This window comes from Enhydra lutris, unplaced genomic scaffold (genome assembly GCF_002288905.1).
Source record: "Enhydra lutris kenyoni isolate GAN:26980312 unplaced genomic scaffold, ASM228890v2 scaffoldscaffold76, whole genome shotgun sequence".
Classification (NCBI taxonomy): Eukaryota; Metazoa; Chordata; class Mammalia; order Carnivora; family Mustelidae; genus Enhydra; species Enhydra lutris.
Genome location: NW_019154160.1, coordinates 552,121 through 574,688, shown reverse-complemented (window position 1 = coordinate 574,688; position 22,568 = coordinate 552,121). Strand labels below are relative to the sequence as shown.

The 22,568-nt window shown below is 43.0% G+C and overlaps 1 protein-coding gene across 3 annotated transcripts in view; it reads left to right on the top strand.

The window, feature by feature from the left end:
• The window catches only part of LOC111160533 (tubulin folding cofactor E), a 70,612-nt gene that overhangs the window by 37,253 nt on the left and 10,791 nt on the right, over positions 1-22,568 (top strand). For all 3 annotated transcript variants that reach the window (XM_022523703.1, XM_022523701.1, XM_022523702.1), the window contains exons 4-6: positions 13,607-13,792; positions 17,958-18,046; positions 20,901-21,000. In XM_022523703.1, the coding sequence (XP_022379411.1) occupies positions 13,607-13,792; positions 17,958-18,046; positions 20,901-21,000 (375 nt within the window). The remainder of the gene's footprint in view (positions 1-13,606; positions 13,793-17,957; positions 18,047-20,900; positions 21,001-22,568) is intronic.

The following is a 22,568-nucleotide window of genomic DNA, read 5'->3' as shown; positions in this document are numbered from 1 at the left end:
TATCCCCACCTGCCTTCCCACTTTGGTAACCACCAGTTCCGTGGATTTAGGACTGTGTTCCTCTTTTGCTTGTTTGTTCATTTGTTTTTTAGATTCTGCATATAGGTGAAATCATACTGTATTTGTCTTTCTCTGACATATTTAATTTTTCGTAATACCCTCTATGATATTGTTGTGAACATGTAGTGCATTCCTATTGTGGATGGCAAGATTTCATTCCTTTTTTTTCTGAGTAATTGTTCCATTGTGTATTTGTATGTCTGTATCTCATCTTTATCCATTCATCTATGGATAGACACTTAGGTTGCATCTGTATCTTGGCTGTTTTAAATAATACTGCAATAAACATAGGGATGCATATATGTTTTCGAATTAGTGTTTTTGTTTTCTTTAGTTAAATACCCAACACTGGAATTGCTGGATTGTATGCTATTTCTACTTTTAATTTCTTAAGGAACCTCTTTACTGCTTCCCATAATGGCTGCACCACTTTACATACCCACCAACAGTGCACAGAGGTTCTCTTTTCCCCACATCCTTGCTAACACTTACCTGTTGTCTTTTTGATAGTAGCTATTCTGACTGGTATCTTATTTTTTTTGTATGTATGTGTGTATGAATGTATTTTTAAAGATTTCATTTTATTTATTAGAGAGAGAGATATGAGCAGGGGGAGGTGCAGAGGGAGAGCAAGAAGCAGGCTCCGCACTGAGCAGGGAGTTGGATGCAGGGCTTCATTCCAGGACTCGATCCTAGGACCCTGAGATCATGACTGAGCTGAAGGGAGATGCTTAACTGACTGAGCCACCCAGGTGCCCCTTGTTTTAATTTTTTTTTTTTAATTTTTGAATTTTAAATTTTAAATTTTTTTTAAGGATTTTACTTAGTTATTTGACAGAGATCTCAAGTAGGCAGAGAGGCAGGCAGAAAGAGACGGAGAAGCAGGCTCCCTGCAGAGCAGAGAGCCCGATGTAGGGCTCGATCACAGGAACCTGGGATCATGACCTGAGCCGAAGGCAGAGGCTTTAACCCACTGAGCCACCCGGTATTTTTTTTTTTTTTTTTTAAGATTTTAATTTTTAAGTAATCAATTAATCTCTTAGCCCAACGGGGGACTTGGCACTTACAACCCCGAGATTGTGACCTGAGCTGAGACCGAGTCAGACACTCAACAGACAGTACCACCCAGATGCCCCTAAGATTTTAATCCCTACATCCAGTGTGGGGCTCGAACTCTCAACCCCGAGATCAAGAGTTGCATGTTCCACCACTGGAGCTAGCCAGGTGCCCTGCATTTTTGTTTTGTTGATGGGCTCCTTCCTGTGCAAAAACTTCTTAGTTTGGTGTAGTCCCCATAGTTTATTTTTGTTTCCCTTGCCTCAGGAAACATATCCAGACATATCCACTATTTTTGTGCATCTTCTAAGAAGGTGATCCACTCTCTTGCGTGTAGCTGTCCAGTTTTCTTGACATCACTTGTTGTGAAGACTGCTACTGCCCCATGGTATATTCTTGTCTCCTTTGTCATTGATTGATCATTGGGGTTTCTTTCTCCCCCTGGGCTCTCTGTTCTGTCCCATTGATTTGTCCATCTGTTTTGTGCCAATATCTTATTATCTTGATTAGTTCAGCTTGGTAGTGTAGCTTGAAATTTGGGATTGTGGTATCTCCAGCTTTGTCCTCCTTTCTCAAGATTGCTTTGGCTACTCTGGGTCTTCTGTGGTTCCATATGAATTTTAAGATCATTTGTTCTAGTTCTGTGTAAAATGCTCTTGGTACTTCGATAACGATTGCATTAAATCTGTCAGTTGCTTTGCGTAGTAAAATGGGCATTTTGATGTATTCTTCCCATTCGTGTGCATGGAGTATCTTTCCATTTGTTTGTGTTCTCTTCAGTCTGTTTCATCACCGTCTAACAGTTTTCAGATTAGGTCTTTCACTCCTTGGTTAAATTTATTCCTAGGTATTTTAGTCTGTTTGATGCAATTCTATGTGGGATTATTTTCTTGACTTCTCGTTCTGCTACTTCATTATTATTGTATAGAGATGTAATAGATTTCTGTGTGTTAATTTTTTATCCTGCAGCTTTACTGAATTCATTTATTCTGATAGTTTTTTTGGTGCACTCTTTAGGGTTTTTTATACATAGTATCATGTCATCTGCAAATAGTGACAGTTTTACCTTTTTTTTTTTTTTTAAAGATTTATTTATTTGACAGAGACAGAGGCAGCAAGAGAGGGAACACAAGCAGGTGGAGAAGGAGAGGGAGAAGTAGGCCCCCCACTGAGCAGGGAGCCCGACATGGGGCTGGATTCCAGGACCCTGGGATCATGACCTGAGCTGAAGGCCGACACTTTAACGACTGAGCCACCCAGGCGTCCCACAGTTCTCCTTTCTTACCAACTTAGATGCCTTTTTTTTTTTCTTCTTGCCTGATTACTGCCTCTAGGATTGTTTTTTCATTTAAGTCATACGATATTTGAAAAAGAGATCTTCCAAAAAAATTTAAAAAGGAAGAAAAGTAGATTTTCCCCATTCTGTTTCTATACCCTCCCCATTTTATTCCTTTAAGGCAAACCAGTACTATTTCATAAATTTCATACTTTCCTTTCACCAGAATTACAAATTTCACTAGTTCTTTTTAAAAATTTTTTTGTTTTTATTTTATTTTAAGATTTTATTTATTTGTCAGAGAGAGAGCACAAGCAGGGGTCTGGCACGCAGGGAGAAGCAGGCTCTCTGCTGAGCAAGGAGCCTGATGTGGAACTGTCTTTTTTACTTAAAGATTTATTTATTTGAGAGAGTGCATGCATGTGAGCCCAGGGATGGGCCGTGTGGGGCTGTGGGGAGAATCTTAGGCAGACTCCCCACTGAGAGCGAAGCCTGATGCGGAGCTCGATCTCAGGACCCTGAGATCATGACCTGAGTCGAAATCAAGAGTCAGAAGGTCAACCAACAGAGCCACTCAGGCGCCCTACAAATTTCACTAGTTCTTAAATTAAGACCTATTTCATAAATGTGAGATTCTAGGAACAGTTGCTCACATGCAGAACCTAGTTGGTTTTTTTTTTTAAATTTATTATTTATTTGACAGACATATATCACAAGTAGGCAGAGAGGCAGGCAGAGAGAGAGAGGAGGAAGCAGGCTTCCCGCCGAGCAGAGAGCCCGATGTGGGGCTCGATCCCAGGACCCTGGGATCATGACCCAAGCCGAAGGCAGAGGCTTTAACCCACTGAGCCACCCAGGTGCCCCAGAACCTAGTTGTTTGTACACATTTAGATCGGTATATAAACTGTTCTCAGTTGTCTGGAATTCAGTGCTTGGCAACACCTCGGGCTCTAATTCAGCCTTGTATACGTAAGATGTTTACCATTAATAGCACTTATTTTCCAGTGAACACAGGATCTCTTTGTGTTCTGTCCTTAGAGAAAAATAAAGGAAATTTCTAAAAGTGATCTCTGTAACATACTTCAGGAAAAACAACATAATGTCTTATTTAAACATTTGTTTAAACCATAACGTTTTATTTAAAATGTTATAGTTTTGTAAAAGTTTTATTGTCAGTGATACTGTTTCTGTAGTGCTGCTTTCTTTATTTTCATCAGTATTTCCACAGAGGATCCTGTTGGATGCCTGTGGTAGGACAAAAGTACCACCCCTTTCACCAGTCTGCTCAGCCTGCACAGTTCAGCTATGTTTCTATTTCTTTGTCGAATACACTCAAGACCCAGGGTTCTTTTTTGTGCTTCACGTTCTTGCAGGAGGCATAAAACAGTCTATTTTTTTTTTTAACTTATGTATTTAAGTAATCTCTCTACCTGACCTAACACTTGAACTCCTCTAGATGGGTCAGCCTCTCTCTTCTTCCCACTGCTCTTCACCATTGTCTAGCACGAGGTTCTTTATACGGTGTCTGTTTTCCAAGAGGGTGGAAATGGGGACTGTGAGGCCTCTCTCTGTTGGTACAAGCAGATCACTGGGTGAGCCTAGATTCAAGAGGAGGGGAAATAGGTATTACCTGGTAATGGGATAAGTGGCAAAATCATATCACCAAAGGGCACATGGGCTGGGAGTCATCTGTGGATGTAACCCACACAGTTCACCAGCTGTCAGTTACTCACATCTCTTCCCCATGCAAAGTTCGCTCCTCTCACCTCCAAGAGTCCTAGCCCCTTTGGGCACTGGCTCGAAATCCAGGGTGTTGCCATTGAAATTAGTTCCAGGTACTAATGATGAGGGTCCTTGGATGCATTTTCTGGTGCAGGTGCTCAGGAGGGGCTCCTTGATCTGGATCCGAGAGGTAAAAAGTTCTTGGCCCTCCTCACACCCAATGCACGGTGATGAGAGGGAAGGAGTAATTGCAGTTACCGGTTCCAGGAGAAGCACACAGCAGCCACTGATCTGTATGGTTCTGGTCTGGCCTGGTGCTCCTTGCCAGTTCCTCTTCCTCTGACACAGGCAGCAATCTCTCTGACCATGGCTGCAGCAACTTCTTGGTAGACCCGTCACCAAAAGCAATGGAAACAAAAGCAAAAGTGACTATTGGGACTTCATCAAGATAAAAAGCTTTTGCACGGCAAAGATTCCTAGCTCATATTTAGGTCTTTCATCCATTTTGAGTCTATTTTGTGCATGGTGTAAGAAAATGGTCCAGTTTCATTCTTCTGCATGTGGCTGTCCAGTTTTCCCAACACCGTTTGTTGAAGAGACTGTCTTTTTCCCCATTGGATATTCTTTCCTGCTTCATCAAAGATTAGTTGATTATAGATTTGAGGGTCCACATCTGGGTTTTTATTCTGTTCCATCGTTCTATGTGTCTGTTTTTTGTGCCGGTATCATACTGTCTTGATGATTACAGCTTTGTAAGAGAGCTTGAAGTCTGGAATTGTGATGCCACCATTGGTTTTCTTTTTCAACATTCCATTGGCTATTCAGTGTCTTTTCTGATTCCATACAAATTTTAGGGTTATTTGTTTCATTTCTTTGAAAAATGTTGTGGTGTTTTGATAGGGATTGCATTGCATATGTAGATTGCTTTAAGTGGCATAGGCATTTTAACAGTATTTGTTCTTCCAGTCCATGAGCATGGAATGTTTTTCCATTTCTTTGTGTCTTTCTCAGTTTCTTTCATGAGTGTTCTATAGTTTTCTGAGTACAGATCCTTTGCCTCTTTGGTTAGATTTATTCCTAGGTATCTTATGGTTTTGGGTGCAATTATAAATGGGATGATTCCTTAATTTTTCTTCTGTCTCATTGTTGGCCTATAGGAATGCAACTGATTTCAGTGCATTGATTTTTATATCCTGCCACTTCACTGAATTCCTATATGAGTTTTGACAATTTTGGGGTAGAGTCTTTTGGGTTTTCCACATAAAGTATCATGTCATCTACAGAGAGTGAGAGTTTGACTACTTCTTTACCAGTTGGGATGTCTTTTATTTCTTTTTATTGTCTGATTGCTGAGGCTAGGCCTTCTAGTACTATGTGAATAGCAGTGATGATAGTGGACATCCCTGCCATGTTCCTGACCCTAGGGGAAAAGTTCTCAGTTATTCCCCCATTGAGAATGATATTTGCTGTGGGTTTTCATAGATCGCTTTTATGTATTGAGGTATGTATCCTCTGTCCCTACACTGTGAAGAGTTTTCATCAAGAAAGGATGCTGCACTTTTTCAAATACTTTTTCTGCATCTAGTGAGAGGATCATTTGGTTCTTGTCCTTTCTTTTATTAGGGTAGTGTATCACATTGATTGATTTGCAGATGTTAAACCAACCTTGCGGCCCAGGAATAAATCCCACTTGGTCATAGTGAATAATACTTTTAATGTACTGTTGGATCCTGTTGGCTAGTATTTTGGGGAGAATTTTTGCATCCATGTTCATCAGGGATATTGGTCTGTAATTGTCCTTTTTGGTGGGGTCTTTGTCTGGTTTTGGGATCAAGGTAATGCTAGCCTCATAGAGTTTGGAATTTTTCCTTCCATTTGTGTTTTTTGAAACAGCTTCAGATGAATTAGGTATTCATTCTTCTTTAAATGTTTGCCAGAACTTCCCTGGGAAGCCATTGCTTGTTGGGAAATTTTTGCTTTAATTTCCTTGTTGGCCGTGGGTTTGTTCAGGTTTTCTTTTTCTTCCTGGTTCAGTTTTAGTACTTTATACATCTCTAGGAATGCATACATTTCTTGCAGATTGTCTAATTTGTTGGCATATAATTGCTCATAATATGTTCTTATAATTATATTTGTTTGGTGTTGACTGTGATCTCTCCTCTTTCATTCATAATTTTATTTTTTTGGGTCCTGTCTCTTTTCCTTTTGGCAAGTCTGGCCAGGGGTTTATCAATCTTATTCTTTCAAAGAGCCAGCTCCTAGTTTCATTGATCTGTTCTACTGTTCTTTTGGTTCCTATCTCATTGACTTCTGCTCTAATCTTTATTATTTCTCTTCTCCTGCTGGGTTTAGACTTTATTTACTGCTCTTTCTCCAGCTTCTTTAGGTGTAAGGTTAGGTTGTGTATTTGAGACCTTTCTTGTTTCTTGAGAAAGGCTTATATTGCTATATATTTCCCTCTTAGGACCACCTTTGTGGCATCCCAAAAATTTTGAACAACTGTGTTTTCATTTTTATTTGTTCCCATGAATTTTTAAAATTCTTCTTTAATTTCATGGTTAACCCATTCATTCTTTAGTAGAATGCTCTTTAGAGCCTCCATGTATTTGAGTTCTTTTCAAATTTCCTCTTGTGATTGAGTTCCAGTTTCAAAGCATTGTGGTCTGAAAATATGCAGAGAATGATCCCAATCTTTTGGTATTGGTTGAGATCTGATTTGTGACCCAGGATGTGATCTGTTCTGGAGAATGTTCTGTGTGCACTCAAGAAGATGTGTCTTCTGTTGCTTTGGGATGGAAAGTTCTGAATATATCTGTGATGTCCATCTGGTCCAGTGTGTCATTCAAGGCCCTTATTTCTTTGCTGATTTTCTGTTTAGATGATCTGTTCATTTCAGTGTGGGGTGGGGGTTTAAAGTCCCCTGACATTATTGTATTATTGTCAATGTGTTTCTTTGCTTTGTTTTTAATTGGCTTATATTTTTTGCTGCTCCCATGTTAGGGGCATAAATATTTGTAATTGTTAGATCTTCTTGTTGGATAGACCCTTTAGTTATGATACAGTGTCCTTTCTTAACTCTTTTTTTTTTAAGGTTTTATTTATTTATTTGACAGATCACAAGTAGGCAGAGAGGCAGGCAGAGAGAGAGGGAGAGGGAAGCAGGCTCCCTGCTGAGCTGAGAGCCCGATGTGGGACTCGATCCCAGGACCCTGAGATCATGACCTGAGCCGAAGGCAGCGGCTTAACCCACTGAGCCACCCAGGCGCCCCTTAACTCTTATTATAGTCTTTGGTTTAAAATCTAATTCATCTGATGTAAGGATTGCCACCTCAGCTTTCTTTTGATGTCCATAAGCATGATAAATAGTTTTCCACTCCCTCCAACCTGGGGGTGTCTTTGGGTGTAAAATGTGTCTCTTCCAGACTACATATTGATGTATCTTGCTTTTTTATCCATTCTGATACCCTGTGTCTTTTGGGGCATTTAGTCCATTTACATTCAGAGTAACTACTGAGAGATAATGAATTTAGTGCCATTTGTATTGCCTGTAAGGGACTGTTGCTGTATATTGTTTCTGTTCCTTTGTGGTCTGTGTTACTTTTGGGCTCCCTCTTTGCTTAGAGGATCCCTTTTAATATTTCTTGTAGGGCTGGTTTGGTGATCACAAATTCTTTTAGTTTCTGTTTGTCCTGGAAGCTTTTTATCACTCCTTCCATTTTGAATGCTGTATTTCTTAGATAAAGTGAATATAATTATATTCAACGCATCAGATGTTTTATTTTGAGTAGATGCTTATTTAAAAAGTTGACTTTTAAAGTTTTTATTTCAATACCAGTTAGTTAACATACAGTATAATATTAGTTTCAGATGTACAATAAAGTGATTCACACTTGCGTACAAAACATGGTGCTCATCACAAGTACTGTTCTTAATCCCCCTCACCTACTTAACCCATTCCCCCACGGCAATCAGACAACAAAAAGAACTAAAAGACATCCAAGTTATCAAGGAAGAAGTAAAACTTACACTATTCGCAGGTGACATGATATTCTAAATAGAAAACCTGAAAGACTCCACTAAAAAATTGGTAGAAAGGATACATGAATTCAGTGAAGCAACAGGATACAAAAGCAATGTGCAGAAAACTTGCAATTCTATTACTAGCAATGAAGTAGCAGAAAGATAAATTACAATTAATAATTGTAAATCCTATTTACAATTGTTTCCAAAACCGTAAGGTATCTAGGAATAAAACTAGCCAAAGAGGTGAACAACCTGTATTCTGAAAACAGTAAAACACTGATGGAAAAAAAATAAATTGAAGATAACCTAAAAAAATGTGAAGATATTCCATGCTCATGGATTGGAAGAACAAACATAGTAAAATGTCTATACTACCCAAAGCAGTCTACACATAATTTAATGCAATCCCTATCAAAACACCAACCACATTTTTTACAGAGCTAGAATAAACAGTCCTAAAATTTGTATAGAACCACAAAAGACCCTGAATATCTGAAGCAACCTTGAGAAAGAAAAGCAAGGGCGCCTGGGCGGCTTATTTGGTTAAGTGGCTGCCTTCGGCTCGGGTCATGGTTCCGGGGTCCTGGGATTGAGATCCGAGTCAGGCTCCCTGCTCAGTGGAGAGTCTGCTTCTCTCTCTCCTTCTGCCTGCCTCTCTGCTTACTTGTGCTCTCTATCTCTCCATCAATTAAATAAATAAAATCTTTTTGAAAAAATGAAAATAAAAAGAAAAAAAGAAAAAGAATAGCAAAGCTGGAGGCATCACAATTCTAGATTTCAAGTTATATTACAAAGGTGTAGTGATCCAAACAGTATGATATTGGCACAAAAATAGACACGTAGATCAAAAGAGCAGAAAAGGGAACCTAGAAATGAACCCACAAGTATATGGTCAATTAATATTCAACAAAGCAGGAAAGAATATCCAATGGAAAAAAGACAGTCTCTTGTTAAATGGTGATGGGAGATTTGGACAGCCACATATAGAAGACAGGCTCAGCCAGCCACTCCAAGATTGGAAGCCACCTTAGCCCAGGTGTTGGTCATCTGACTGGAGCCATCTTGGATCATGAAATCCTCCACTGACTCCCCGCTGAGTGCAGTCACCCGGATCATGTCACCTGACATCATGAGAAACAAGGACAGCTCAGCAGAGCCAAGCCTGCCCCAGTGAATTACAAGAAATGCAGACCACTGTTTTAAACCATTATGCTTTGGGGCAGTTTTTTTTTTTTTTTTTAAAGATTTTATTTATTTATCTGATAGAGATCACAAGTAGGCAGAGGCAGGCGGGGTGGGTGGGGTGGGAAGCAGGCTGTCCACTGAGCAGAGAGCCCGATGCGGGGCTCGATCCCAGGACCCTGAGATCATGACCTGAACCAAAGGCAGAGGCTTAACCCACTGAGCCACCCAGGTGCCCCGCTTTGGGGCAGTTTTTATGTGGCAGTAGAGAAAAGCTTTGCCTGAGGTTGTGTGTGAACTTTATCTTGCGTATGTTAATAACTGTAGTTTTTCTTAGCAAAACCGTACGTCATTCATAAGGTGAAATTGTTATGTCATGACGTCCCTGATGTTAGACGCCATAGGAGCCCAGCTGGACATGCTTGGCAGCCAGTGCTTGAGTGTAGAAAGTGTGGCTTCTGGGATATCCCAGTATTTTGGGAGATGTCAGCGTATGTTGACCAGTGTATTAGATACAATACTGTATTGAAAAGACTGCTGCACTGATCTGTGTGTCTGTGTAGAAGGGCTTGTGCCAGGCAGTATAGTGATGGCTTACATACTATGGCTTATTTAGTCCTTACAAATAACCTCATTTGACAGGGCTTTATAGATGAGGAGACTCAGGCTGAGAACATATAATCACCTTCCTGAGGTCATAGAGCCAGTAGGTAATGGAGCCCAGAAGGATCCCAGGTTGTCCCGACTCCAGAGCAGCAGTGTCTCCATCCTGCTCCTGCCTTCCATCTTAGGAACATAGCTGTCGGGATGCCTGGTCTACTCAGTCGGAAGAGCATGTGACTCTTGATCTTGGGGTCATAAGTTTGAGACCCACATTGGGTGTAGAGATTACTTTAATAAAAATAAAACTTAATAAAAAGGGATGCTATATATATGTTCATTAGGAATTTAACTTAGGAAATGTGTTTAATTTGCCAAAATAAAGCATTGATTTGTATCTATAAGCCCAGACGGAGATGTGGGAAAGGACATTGCACCAGTAGTCAGAAATCCAAGGTTTTTGGTCGTGGCTATGATACCTCTAACAGGGGACCCCAGTTTCCCCAGCTGAAATGGGGCTGGATTAGATGAGAGTTTCTTAAGGTGGGATAGGAGGCCCACCGACGTAAGAATGTCCTGGAGCATTGTTCTAAACAAGCAGATTCCTAGGATCCAGTAAGATTTTCAGATGACTTTCTGCTTTTTAGGTTTGGTTAAGAAGTCCTATGTTTAAGAAGTCCTAGCCTAGGGGATCTCTCAAGTCTATCACTTTGAACTCTTAAAAAATCATGCTAGCTATATTTGATCTCTTTAGCCGAGTAGCATAGCTGTGCTTTTTAAAACAGCACTTTTTTTTTTTTTTTTTAAGATTTTATTTAAGGGCGCCTGGATGGCTCAGTCGGTTAAGCGTCCACCTTCAGCTCAGGTCATGATCTCAGGGTCCTGGGATCGAGTCCTGCATCAGGCTCTCCGTTCAAGGAGGAGTCTGCTTCTTCTTGTCCTTCTGCCCCTCTTCCTGCCTGTGCTCTCTCTCTCTTTCTCAGATAAATAAATAAAATCTTTAAAGAATATTTTATCTGAGAGAGAGGAAGCGTGCCCAAGCCGTGGAGGAGAGGCAGAAGGGGAGGAGTCCAGGGAGAGGACAGAGGGAGAGGGAGAAGCAGGCTCCCCGCTGAGCAGGGACCCCCCCCCCATATGGGGCTCCATCCCGGGACCCTGAGATCATGACCCGAGCCCAAGGCAGACGCTTAATCAACTGAGCCACCCAGGTGCCCCCAGAACTGTGTCTTTTGCGACATGAACCTCTCCTAGGGTTAAAATGTAATATTTTCTAGGAAGCTTCTGGTAGTCTGTGATCCTCTGATATCACAACGTACTGTACAGACTCAGAATTTGATTTTACTGCAACAGAGAATTTAATTTCCTGCATCATCAGTTCTCCCCTCACCACTGGATTATTTTTAGCAGCGTACAGATCTGCTGTGCCCACCCATCATAAGACGCCGTTGCCCTGTGCTCTACTCCCCTTTGCAGTGAAGCCCTCGTGGCGAGAGTAGGAAGGGCTCCCCCTGTTGTCTCAGCGTCTGGAACTCGCCCACCAGGCTGCTGCCCCATGGCTCCTACCGGGGTTAACTTCCTGCATCCTTTCCTAGCACTGGACCTGGTTGTCTACTTCCATCACCGGCTTCAAGGACCCCACACTGTGGGGTTCCAGTGACTTCTGGGCTATTTTTTCTTACTCGTGACATCACTTCTAACTTTCGGGGATCACAACCCCCTTTCATCTCTGCAGACCCACTTTAAAAAAGTGTGTGTTTATATGGATGAAATTTATCAATCTGAGTTTTCATCCTTTTTAATCATGGTGACTTCTAGGAAGCTTTGATTTCTTTAAGTGTCAAAGGTTATGCTCTGGAATAGTGTTTGTAATTTCTGGCAATTTATGTATTTCATCATTCTCCAAAGTGATCAAATGATAATAACATTTATGACTATTTTATAGTAGATACTTAAATCATCCTGAAAATAAGGTCTAATTGCCATGATGTAATGCTGAAGCCTGAAATTTAAGGGGTCCAGAGACCCACTTTGAATCTCTCGAAAAGCCTGACAAAGTGGTCATTACATTCAGTGATATGATTAATTTTAATATTAAATCTACTAAAAATTGCTCTAAAATCTGAATAGAAATTGTGGCTAAATATCCTATATTTCTGTAGAATTCTTCCCACATTCTCTCTTTTAGGCCCATATTTAACCTTTTATTTTTTTATAAGATTTTATTTCTTTATTTGACAAAGGTGTGGGGAGAGAGAGAGCACAAACAGGGGGAGTGGCAGGCAGAGGGATAGGGAGAAGCAGACTTCTCACTGACCAGGGAGCCTGATGCAGGACTCGATCCTAGGAGCTTGGGATCATGACTTGAGCTGAAGGCAGATGCTTAACTGACTAGCCACCCAGGTGCCCCATATTTAACCTTTTAAAATATATTTAGTTGAAGGTTGTTACTTTTCAGCTTTTGTACCTAAGCCTGCTATCCACAAATGTTTTTATCTCTTTGTGTCCTTATTCAATCTTTGTCTGTAGATGTGATTCCTCTATAGTTGTGTTATGTACAATTTGGTTCAGTTTTTAGAAATCTCAACATTATTCTCTGATTAATTTTATTAAGTGTTACAGCTAGAATTTTTAATGACTACATCTGTCCGGTTTACTTAATAGTTCCTATCCAGCTGGGCTTTTTTATGGTTTCCAGAGTTCCTTAGTTACAAATAAATGCTATTATACAGAATCTTTGTAAATGCAATTTTGTTTTTATTTTTAAATTATTGCCTGCTGACAAGTTCCCAGGAATATGATTATACACTCAAAACCAAACCTAGCCTTGCAGTCTCTGAAGTGTTAGGATTGTTCTTTATTTTTTGCCAGTTTTGTTGAAAATAGTTTCATTATTTGAATTTGCATTTCTTAATCTTGAGCAAGGTAAAACTTTCCCCTGTGGATTTAATACTTCTGTTTCCTGTTAGGTGAATTGTCTTTTTCATATTTCTTGTCTGTTTATCGGCTGGGACTTAAGCTTGCATAAGCTCACAGCCCTTTTTGATCAGTCATATCGATTACACATTTGTATAGTGCTTTCCCTTTTATGCTGATTTTGATTTTTCAGCATAGAGAAAATTTTGCCGTCCTTCAGAATATTGCTTTTATGGACATTCTGGTGAATGATATTTTCTTTTTCTTTTTTAAAATTGTGTGATTACTGGGGCGCCTGGCTGGCTCAGTCAGTAGAACAACTCTTGAGCTCAGGGTTATAGGTTCAAGCCCCACATTGGGTTTTAGAGATTACTTAAGAATAAAATCTTTAAAAAAATTGTATAATTGCTTTTGTTTGCTACTGTATTTATAAACAAATTTGTAAATGTAGGCATTTGACATTTGTGGCAGACTGACAGTTCATAAAGGATTTTTGAATGTGTCATTAAAAATTGTTTTTTTAAGATTTATAGGAGAGAGTGTGTGTGTGCGAGTGGCGGGGAGGGGGGTGGGCAGAGGAGGGACAAGAGAGAATCCTCAGGCAGACTCCCGACACAGGGCTTGATCATGGGGCCCCTGAAACCGTAACCTGAGCCGAAAACAAATCAGACGCTGAACTGACTGAACCACCCATGTACCCCTTGAATGTGTCCTCTTATTTAAATGTCCCCATTGATGATATTTTATCTGTTCCATTTCTCTTTTTTTTTCCAGACACCCAACAGGGGGATCCTTTATTCGTCCCAACAAAGTAAATTTTGGAGTGGGCTTTCTCATTGCAGTTAAGAACCGCTATGTGTTAGAAGATGGACCAGAGGAAGATGGAAAAGAGCAAATTGTTATAATTGGAAATAAACCCGTGGAAACTATTGGTTTTGACTCTGTTATAAAACAGCAAAGGTATGTAGGCTTGATAGCGGTAGAACTGACTTTGACAGTTTCATCGCTGTTCAGGATTAAAGTTCAGTGGACTATATGTTGATACTCAAAACTTTGCCTCCAAACTGGTCTGTCCTTTCTGCACAAACAGCCAGTTGAAATCAGAGGAATCTGAGGACTGAGTCTTTGGGGGAAATTAAAATTCTTAATTTAGCATAGGGTTGTTGGGCTTTTCTGGATTGGAATTAAAACATTACCCATCATTAATATTTATACCAGCTGTCTTGTCTAATAAGATTGACATTTTGGTCCTTTTCTATTTCATGGTGCCATTTCTAGCTGGGTGGTAAGTCAGAAATGGAAACAGAGGTCCAAGTTGCTACCTACCATGTGGCATGCTGGGCCCTCTAGAACCAAGTTAGTTTCCATCTCTGGATGCACACCCTTTCTTCCCTGGGGTGATTGTGAAGTTGCAGAATCTTGGGTCCCATCCTAGACCTGGATCAGAATACTATGGGCTCTTGCTTTTAAGAAGTACCCAAAGTATTATGAAACACTCTGTACACTGTGGTTCTGTGAAGAGAGGCCTTCTGCCCACTCCGATTCATGGGCTGAATCACAGTGAGTAGAAGCTGATGTTCCACAGAAACACAACTGCGTGAGAACCTTCCAGGTGACGGTCAGTGCTGTGGTGTTTGACCCTGACCCCACAAGGTGGCCTAGTAGCGGCCCCTGGTGGCCACAGTGGAGAGTACATTTCTAGCCACTTGGCGTCTTTCACTTTTCTCTCTAAAAGTCTCTTAAACTGGGGTTTTGTTGGAAGTCCATGTATTTGCTATCTTATTTTGCCATTATTGTGAATATCTTACTTTGCCATTATTGTGAAAATTTACACCAGATGTAAAATTTATATGGAGACCGTGTGGAAGAAGAAATTCGTTTCTGGATGCCTCTGCTTTTTAGCATAGGTGACCAGCATTAGTAATAGCAACAAAATATTCAGGGAACCATCCAAATACCTAGAAACAGAGAATGGATAAATAAGTTATGCTGTACTCATTCCATGGCAGTGAACACGAGCAGCAGCTACCACTCTGTGCAATAGTACGTGTGAAATCTCATTAGTACAGCGTCCAGCCAAAGTAGTCAGCCAGAAAGTGCACCTTGAATGATTCTGTCTCCATGAAGGTCAACACCAGGCGCAACTGATCGATAGTGTGAGAAGTCAGGGTAGACGATTTTGAGTGGAGGAAGCACAAAGAGGACTTCCCGAGTTCCGGGGATGTGTTTCTCGATCCGGATGGTGGTGACCTGTGCGTATTTATTCAAAATCACTGAGCTGTGTACCGATGTGTAGGTAGGCTAATCCATATACTTTTCCTACGAGGGATTTTTTTCAATAAAAAATATGTGAAGGAGGAAAACTCAAGGAAATAAAGATTTTTTTTTTTTTAAAAAGCAACCACTGGACTGTGAATTACAAAGCAGCTTACACTCATTGTTGAGGATTTAGAAAATAGAAATTGAACAAAAGGAAGTCGTGACTCATGCTACCACCAAGAGGTAACTGTCATGGATATTTTTTGCTTTTTATCCTACTGGTTTACTTGGATTTAAAGAACTACATGCTTTATAGGGTTGGAGTTCTTTCCTTCATCTTCCCATTTAAAATGCAACTATTGAAAAAAAAAGTGCAACTATTGAAATATCTTTTACCCCCATAAGAAGCACATTTTTTTCTTACTGGTTAATCTGAATACCCTGGCTTCTGTGAAAATTGCAAACCGATTTTCCTGCCCTAGCTTATGAATGACTGTGTAACTCATGAATTCTTTTGCTGCCTGACCCAGCTACTGGAGGCTCATGGCGTTCCATAATTAGCTAGCATCTCCCTTGGAACTGACTCCGTGTTGGAGTCCGGCTGGGTCAGACGTTAGCTAAGCCACCTTCTAACTCTGACACTTTGCAACTTCTAAGCCTGAGTCTCCTCATTTACGAAACAATAACTAAGCTGTTAGACCTGCTGTGGATAACACTGGAGAGTGGGTAAATAGTGGTCACCAGTGTTAAGGAGGGACAGAATCCTCCCCTTGAAGCCGTCATGTTATCTTCTTAATAATATCCAGCTGACCAGCTCTGAGTTTGTGCCCCTTAAGACTTACGGAAAAGGAATTAAAAAAAAACCAATAAAAACCAGCATGTGTGACTTCTCTTGCAGATGGCTCTGGCTCCGGAGTGAGGTCTGTGCTGAGGCCCGGGCTCCCACACTCTCTAGCGAGGTTTCCCTGGGCCCTGCAGCCAACTCAGCAGGCACAGTGAAATAGTTTTAATTTTAGAGGGAAACAGTGGCCTCTGTTGCACACAGAACAAACTATTAGTTTGAGATTGTTCAGTTCCGTGATAATCCTACAAGTCCTTTTATTGCTGTCCCATCCCCGCAAAGCTGGGGTTTTGGTGTTTCTGTGATAAAAAGCGAGTATCTCCTGAAAATCATCATGAAACAAGAAATGAACGTAGTGATGTCCGGTCTGATTCCAGGGTTTGGGAAGTTGTGCTGGGCACAACTGACACTTATTGACAGTAAGTTTGAAGGACACAAATAATTATTAAGTTGTTTGGCCCTAACTACTTACTAAATGCAAATTCGGTGTGATTTGTTTTGTTTTGTTCTGTATGACTTACGGGGACACTGAAAAAAATGCAACACCAAGGGCACTGTCAACTTGAGCCAGTTTGGGAGCCCCTAGACCTTTGTTGCTGCCTTTCTCCTGGTTTCTCATGACTGTAATAGCACATGCCTGGGGTTTTGATGGGAGTATTTCCCCCAAAGGCGGTCAGTTTTTCGTTTGTTTTTATAAATACTTACAAAATAACTTCTGTATGTCAGGCAGTGTTCTGAGATTTCACAAATACTAATATGGCATTTAAAAAAATTATAAAGAGCACAACACAGAGTTTACCATCTTAACCATTTTTAAGTGTATAGTTTGGTAGCGCTAAGTACATTCACAGTGTTGTGCAGCTGTCCTCACTGTCTATCTCTAGAACCCTCCCAAAATGAGACTCTGTCCTGCTTAAACAGCAGCCCCCAGCCCGTGACAGCCACCATGCTACTTTCCCCCTCTGTGAAGTTGACTCCCTAGGGACCTCACAAGTGGAATCCCGCAGTATTGTCTTTTTATGATTGGCTTCTTTCCCTTGTCATAATGTCCTCAAGTTTACCCACTTTGTGTTGTATGTCAGAATTTCCTTTCTTTTTAAGGCTGGGTAATATTCCATTGAATGGACGTACCACACTTGGTTCATCCATTCATCTATCGATGGACATCTGTAGCCCCTTTGGCTATGGTGGTAATGCTGCTGTGAATATGTGTGTGTAAACCACAACATTTTAAAGCTGTGGAATCTGAGGTACAGAGATTTTAACTCCCCTCAGGCCAAAGGAAGTGGTGCACTTGGGATTTGAACTCAAGCGATGGGGCTCTGGATTCCCTGTTCTAGATACCATACGGGCTCTTTCAGTGATCAGAAAATGGAGGTCCTCTGCCCTTAGAATGTGGCTTCTGAGATTTATCTAGTAAAGCTGAAGATATGCATGCTTTCCTCACCCTAGAGAGACTTTCCACGTATGAATGCGAGAAGCATACGACAGTGTTTACTTCAGCCCTGCTGGGAATAATATAACTGTCAGCAGAGGAGTAAACAGATTAATTGTGGTCTCCAAGATGTGGAAACAAATGCTCTGGAGCACATGGGTTGACGTAGCTAAATCTCACTGCTGAACAATATACTGTTGGGGGAAAGTAGCTTGGGAGGAGGATACATACACTAGGATACCATTTATATCCCGTTTCATTATAGATGAAATGCTATGATTGTTTAGGGACATGGAAACGTGCAGTCAGACTATTCTGTGCTTCCGTTTAAACAAACACCGAGTGTGGGGGAGCAGAGGAGGAAGGAACATGCTGGAATGGGACACGAAGGACTTCAGCTATATTTGTAGTGTCTGTAACACTTTCTTTTTCTTCTCTTTTTAGTAAAGCGTTATTTCTGAATCTGGCTGGTGGGTACTGGTATTGGTTATTTTTGGTAACTTCTTACAGGAAATGCTTTTTAACTTTTTAAAGGGCCAGTGGACTGTCCGTGTTTATCCATACGTGTGAACTCTGTGTTTTTCATGCAGTCAGCTGAGCAAGTTGCAAGAAATTTCTCTGAGGAACTGTGCCGTGAATGGTGCTGGTGACAAAGGAGCAATTGCCAAAGCGTGTCCTAGTATCCTTTTCACTGAGAACCTGACTTTGGACTTGAAGCTCATGCGGGACACAGCCAGGAACCTTCCCGGTGCCTGTTCTGCCCAACTTTCTTCCTCAGGGTCTCTCTGGCTTCCCTGTGCCAGTTGCCGCGATAGGAGATTATTTATCTTCCCGGATCCCTCTGCCTTCAGGTGAGGCAGCGGGCCTCCCCCCAGCCAAGGAAATGTCTGGATAGGGCTCCTCACACAGGCCAGACGTGGCTGGCACCTGCCTTCCGCCCCAAGCACAGACAGAGCACCCAGGCAGCCGTCTCGTGTGCAGACCATCCAGTGTGGACAGGGAGAGAGAGGGGGAGTCGGAGGCCTCGACCACACCCCGGGGCCCCCCACACCAGCCCACCTGGACCGCCTTCCTGTTTCACGCAGCTGTGCGTGGTTTGTCACGATCCCTCAAAACAGGCCCTTCCAAAGTTTGTAATCCTTTTCTCTACCTTCTCTTAGAAGAGTTTTTGGTTTGTGTTTACCCTACATTGCTTTCATGTCCACAACTAAGAATACAGGTGATAAGTTTAAATGAAAAATCCCCCTGGCAAATGAACGAGATTTTCTCGAACTTTCAAAGGTTTTCTCTCAATTCTTTAAGCCTGCCTCATCTCTGTGTAATAATTTATGCCCAAGATAGTTTATAATCCGTTTTCTCTGGGGGAAGAGACGGCTCATGAGCAGTAGTCTCTAGCCAGCTATTCTGAGCTGTCCCTGTACTGCATGCTTTGTGACTCCCTCAGTCGGGACCCGGTCACTTTGCCTGTGAGCAGCCCCTCTGTGGGCCCCAGCAAGCTGAACCGGTGCTGTCCCTTTCCCCATGGACAGTGGAAGCATTGTGGATGGAGTAGTTGGGTAAGGAGCAGAATGCCACGGGCAGCGTCTGGAACATTCTGTGATCTGCCCGGCCAGCTACTAAGTGATTTTAGAAGATTGGGAATTGGGTGGTTCAAGACTTAATTTCAGCATATCGGAGATATGGCCCGTAGGTGGGTTTGGGAACGGCGACTATTTGCTCAGAGTTGTCAGCAGGGTCCTGGGGAGTCAGCATCTCGCTTGCTGATGCTGTTCTTTCCTGTGGAGAACATCCCGAGTCTTGAAGAAATGCGGTTTCGTGAGATCATCAAGGGAGGGCTGATACTTGCAGGTATAGAGATCGATGTCTTCCAGTTGCTGAGTGAATTCTCGCCTGCAGTGAAAGTCTTGTCTGTGTCTAATCCAGTTGTCCCTTTGGAGTGGCCCCGTTTGAGGTCACTCCCTCTGCTGGGACATCAGGCCGCAGGAACGCTGAGGCCCTGAGCTTGCCGGGCCTGGGAAGCTCCTCCGGAGAGGGGATGAGCTCCTTCCTGCTTTGCCAGCTGGCTCTGCGCCAGGGGAGTCTGGGCCTGCGAGCAGGAACCAAGTACCGCCGACAGATCCTTGGCCTGTGCGTGTGTGCGTGCGGGGCACTGCACGACAACTGCCAGCTTGTTTAGAGCTGATTTCAGAGGGCGGGTCGTCTCTGTGCTCTGGATCACCAGCAGGTGTGTGTATAACCCTGCCCTACGGGATGGAGAGTATGAGCGAGTGAAGGATTACTGGACCCCTGCCCTGGCTGACCAGCCCTGTGGTCCAGAGCTAGCAACATCACGGAAATGAAAGGTGGCTGGAGCCTGACCGTGAGGCATGAAAGCACCCTGCCCAGCAGTTGCAGGCAGGTCCAGACCCCCCAGAAGCTCCCATTTCAGTCAGAGACTAGCCAAGATTTCCTGGCCTAGGTGTGGCCTGAGGTGTGGCCTAGCCCCTGCGGCCTTTGTGCCCTCGTTTCCAGCACCTCCCACTCCCTTTATCTAAACCGGTTCTAACTTCAGGGCCTCGGCTCGTCTGTTCTCTCTGCCCAGATGCTCTTCTCCCTGATGGTATTCCTCTTTGCCTGTGGTCTCTGCTCAGATGGCACCTTCTCCGAGAAGACGGTCTTCCACGACCAGCGTATATAACGTACCCACACACCCCTCTCTTGCGTCTGTGGCTGCTACTGTGAGCCTGTCTGTAGGTGGCATACTGCAGAGGCACATGCTTATCGCTGTCTCCCCAACTGTGACTGTTGAGTTCGCTGCTCTGCTCTTGGCCCCCTCCCCACGGTCGTGGAACAGAAGAATGAATGGTTCCCAGCACAGCAGAGTTGTGCAAAAGACCCTCCTTCAGCAGGTCCAGTTCTGCCTCAAGCTTCTCCTCTGTCTCTCTGCCTGGGGGTTCAGAGCTGCACCCCCTCTTGATGGCACCGTGCTCCCTTGAGATGTTCAGCTTGGGTGCCTTTTCCTGTCCTGCTTGTTTCTCCTTCTCTGAATTCCCAAATCATTCTCAGCACTTCAGAACCTTTGTCCGCGCTAACCCCCATGGTCTGTTCTGGAGGTGTGGCTGGGGACTTGGGGGTTCTTGTGGGTTGGAGCAGCGTGAGGCCCCACAGGAGAATGACACGTGGCTATGAGGCAGCCGCTGGAGGCATAAAGCGAACTCACCACCATTGTTGTTCTTTTTTTTTTTTTTTTTTTCACTCTTTTTGTTGGATATTGCTAGAATGGTTTCACCTTGGTTAGGACCTTTGGTTCTTACTTACTTGATTGTAGAGGTTAGTCTCAAATTTGCAGCGTCTGACAGTGAATGTTTTCGTCTCTCAGCGAAGAGTGGGTGACTTACAAAGGTGAAAGTAGCATGTGCTCCTGAAAACATTTCAGGCAGCGTGGAGGGTGTAACGTGAGAAGGTAAAGATCCCTGCTCCGGAATTCAGAAGTGACGACTATTCTGTTTTGTGTGACTCTTTCCATCTTACTCTTCCTTAATGGGTGCTTTGAGATATCAGAAAAGTAGATTTGTCAAGAAACCTGTTGTCCTCGTGGGATGAAGTCCTAGATATTGCTGATCAGCTGAAACATCTGGAAGTTCTTAATCTCAGGTATGAGCTCATGGGTGTCCATTTGTCCCCTGTTATGAAAACCCCAACGTGTCCTCATTCCCTCATGGCATCTCTGTGGGAGAGAGGGAAACACAGCTCAGTGGAATTTAAGCTTAATTTCTTCTTCTTCTTCTTCTTTTTTAAACTAGACCTTTTTAATTTTGTTTTGTTTTGAGTGCCCGTGAGTTGGGGGAGGGATAGTCTTAAGCAGGCTCTATGCCCAGCGTGGAGTGCAACTCGGGACTCGATCCCGTGACCCTGAGTTGATGATCCGAGCCGAAAATGAGTCAGACACTTTTTAAAAAATCAGTTTATTTTTAAAATTTTAATTTTTAAATTGTTCCATTAGCCAACATATAGTACATCATCAGTTTTTTGTTTTTTGTTTTTTTAAGATTTTATTTATTTGACAGAGATCACAAGTAAGCAGAGAGGCAGGCAGAGAGAGAGAGAGAGGAGGAAGCAGGCTCCCTGCCGGGCAGAGAGCCTGATACGGGGCTTGATCCCAGGACCCTGGGATCATGACCCAAGCCGAAGGCAGAGGCTTTAACCCACTGAGCCGCCCAGGCGCCCCGTCATCAGTTTTTGATGCGGCGTGTGTGCAGCGCTTCCTTAGTTGCGTGTAACACCCAGTGTTCATCACAACGTGTGACACTTAACTGGACCACCAGTTACTTATTACTTATTTATATTTAAGCTTTCCCCCCAACGAGGGACTCAGAGTCTCAACCTCAGGATAAGAAGAGTTTCATGCTCTATTGACTGAGCTAGCTAGGCGCCCCTTTTCTGGGGGATGGGAGGGGAAGTCTTTTGGTTGACTGAGGGAGGGTTGGCCCGTCAAGTGGGAGATCTTGGTGTCTCTTGTGAGGCTACCCATGAAGGATGGGCCTTCTGGGGGAGTCAGTATTTAACTGGGGAGCAGGAGAGGGGCTGTGAAGAGTGCTTATTTGTTCCGAAGCTTCTGGCACTTGATTGCTGTAGGAATGAGCAATTTCGTTGGAATGCTGTCTCCTTCTGTTCTGATAAGGATTGTCCACCAAGCTGCGTGTTTCACTAATGGCCCCATCTTCCGGGCCTCTTCCACCGCTTGGTTAGTTTCAGCCTTAGAACCTGATTCCCCGAGGGCTCAGCCAGGTGGAAAACATGAAAGTCCTCGAGCCAGCCTGGGGTGGACAGGTGGCTGGGACCTGGCTCAGGCGGTTCAGTGAGCGAGGAGAGTCAGGCCTGAATCAGTGGTGCTCCAGAGAGGGCGGAGGGTGTCCTCTGACCCCTGGCATCTCCTCTTCTGGAAATAGGGGCTCGTGTGTTTTCATGGTACCTTCTTCCACAGTGACTCATTGTCGTTGTCAGGATTGAGCACTGTCTGAGACCAGCACCACAAGAGAGCACCACGAAGGCAGTGACTGATTTTATCCATCCTGATAGCTAGAGAGTGGTTTCGAGACCCTGGAGGAGCGGGACTGTAGCCCCCGGGGCAGCCTATATCAGTAGGGCAGTTGAGAGGGCGCTGGATTTTGTGGTGTCCAGACTCTGCCTTGCGAAGCTGGACACTGACCTTATGAATGCCT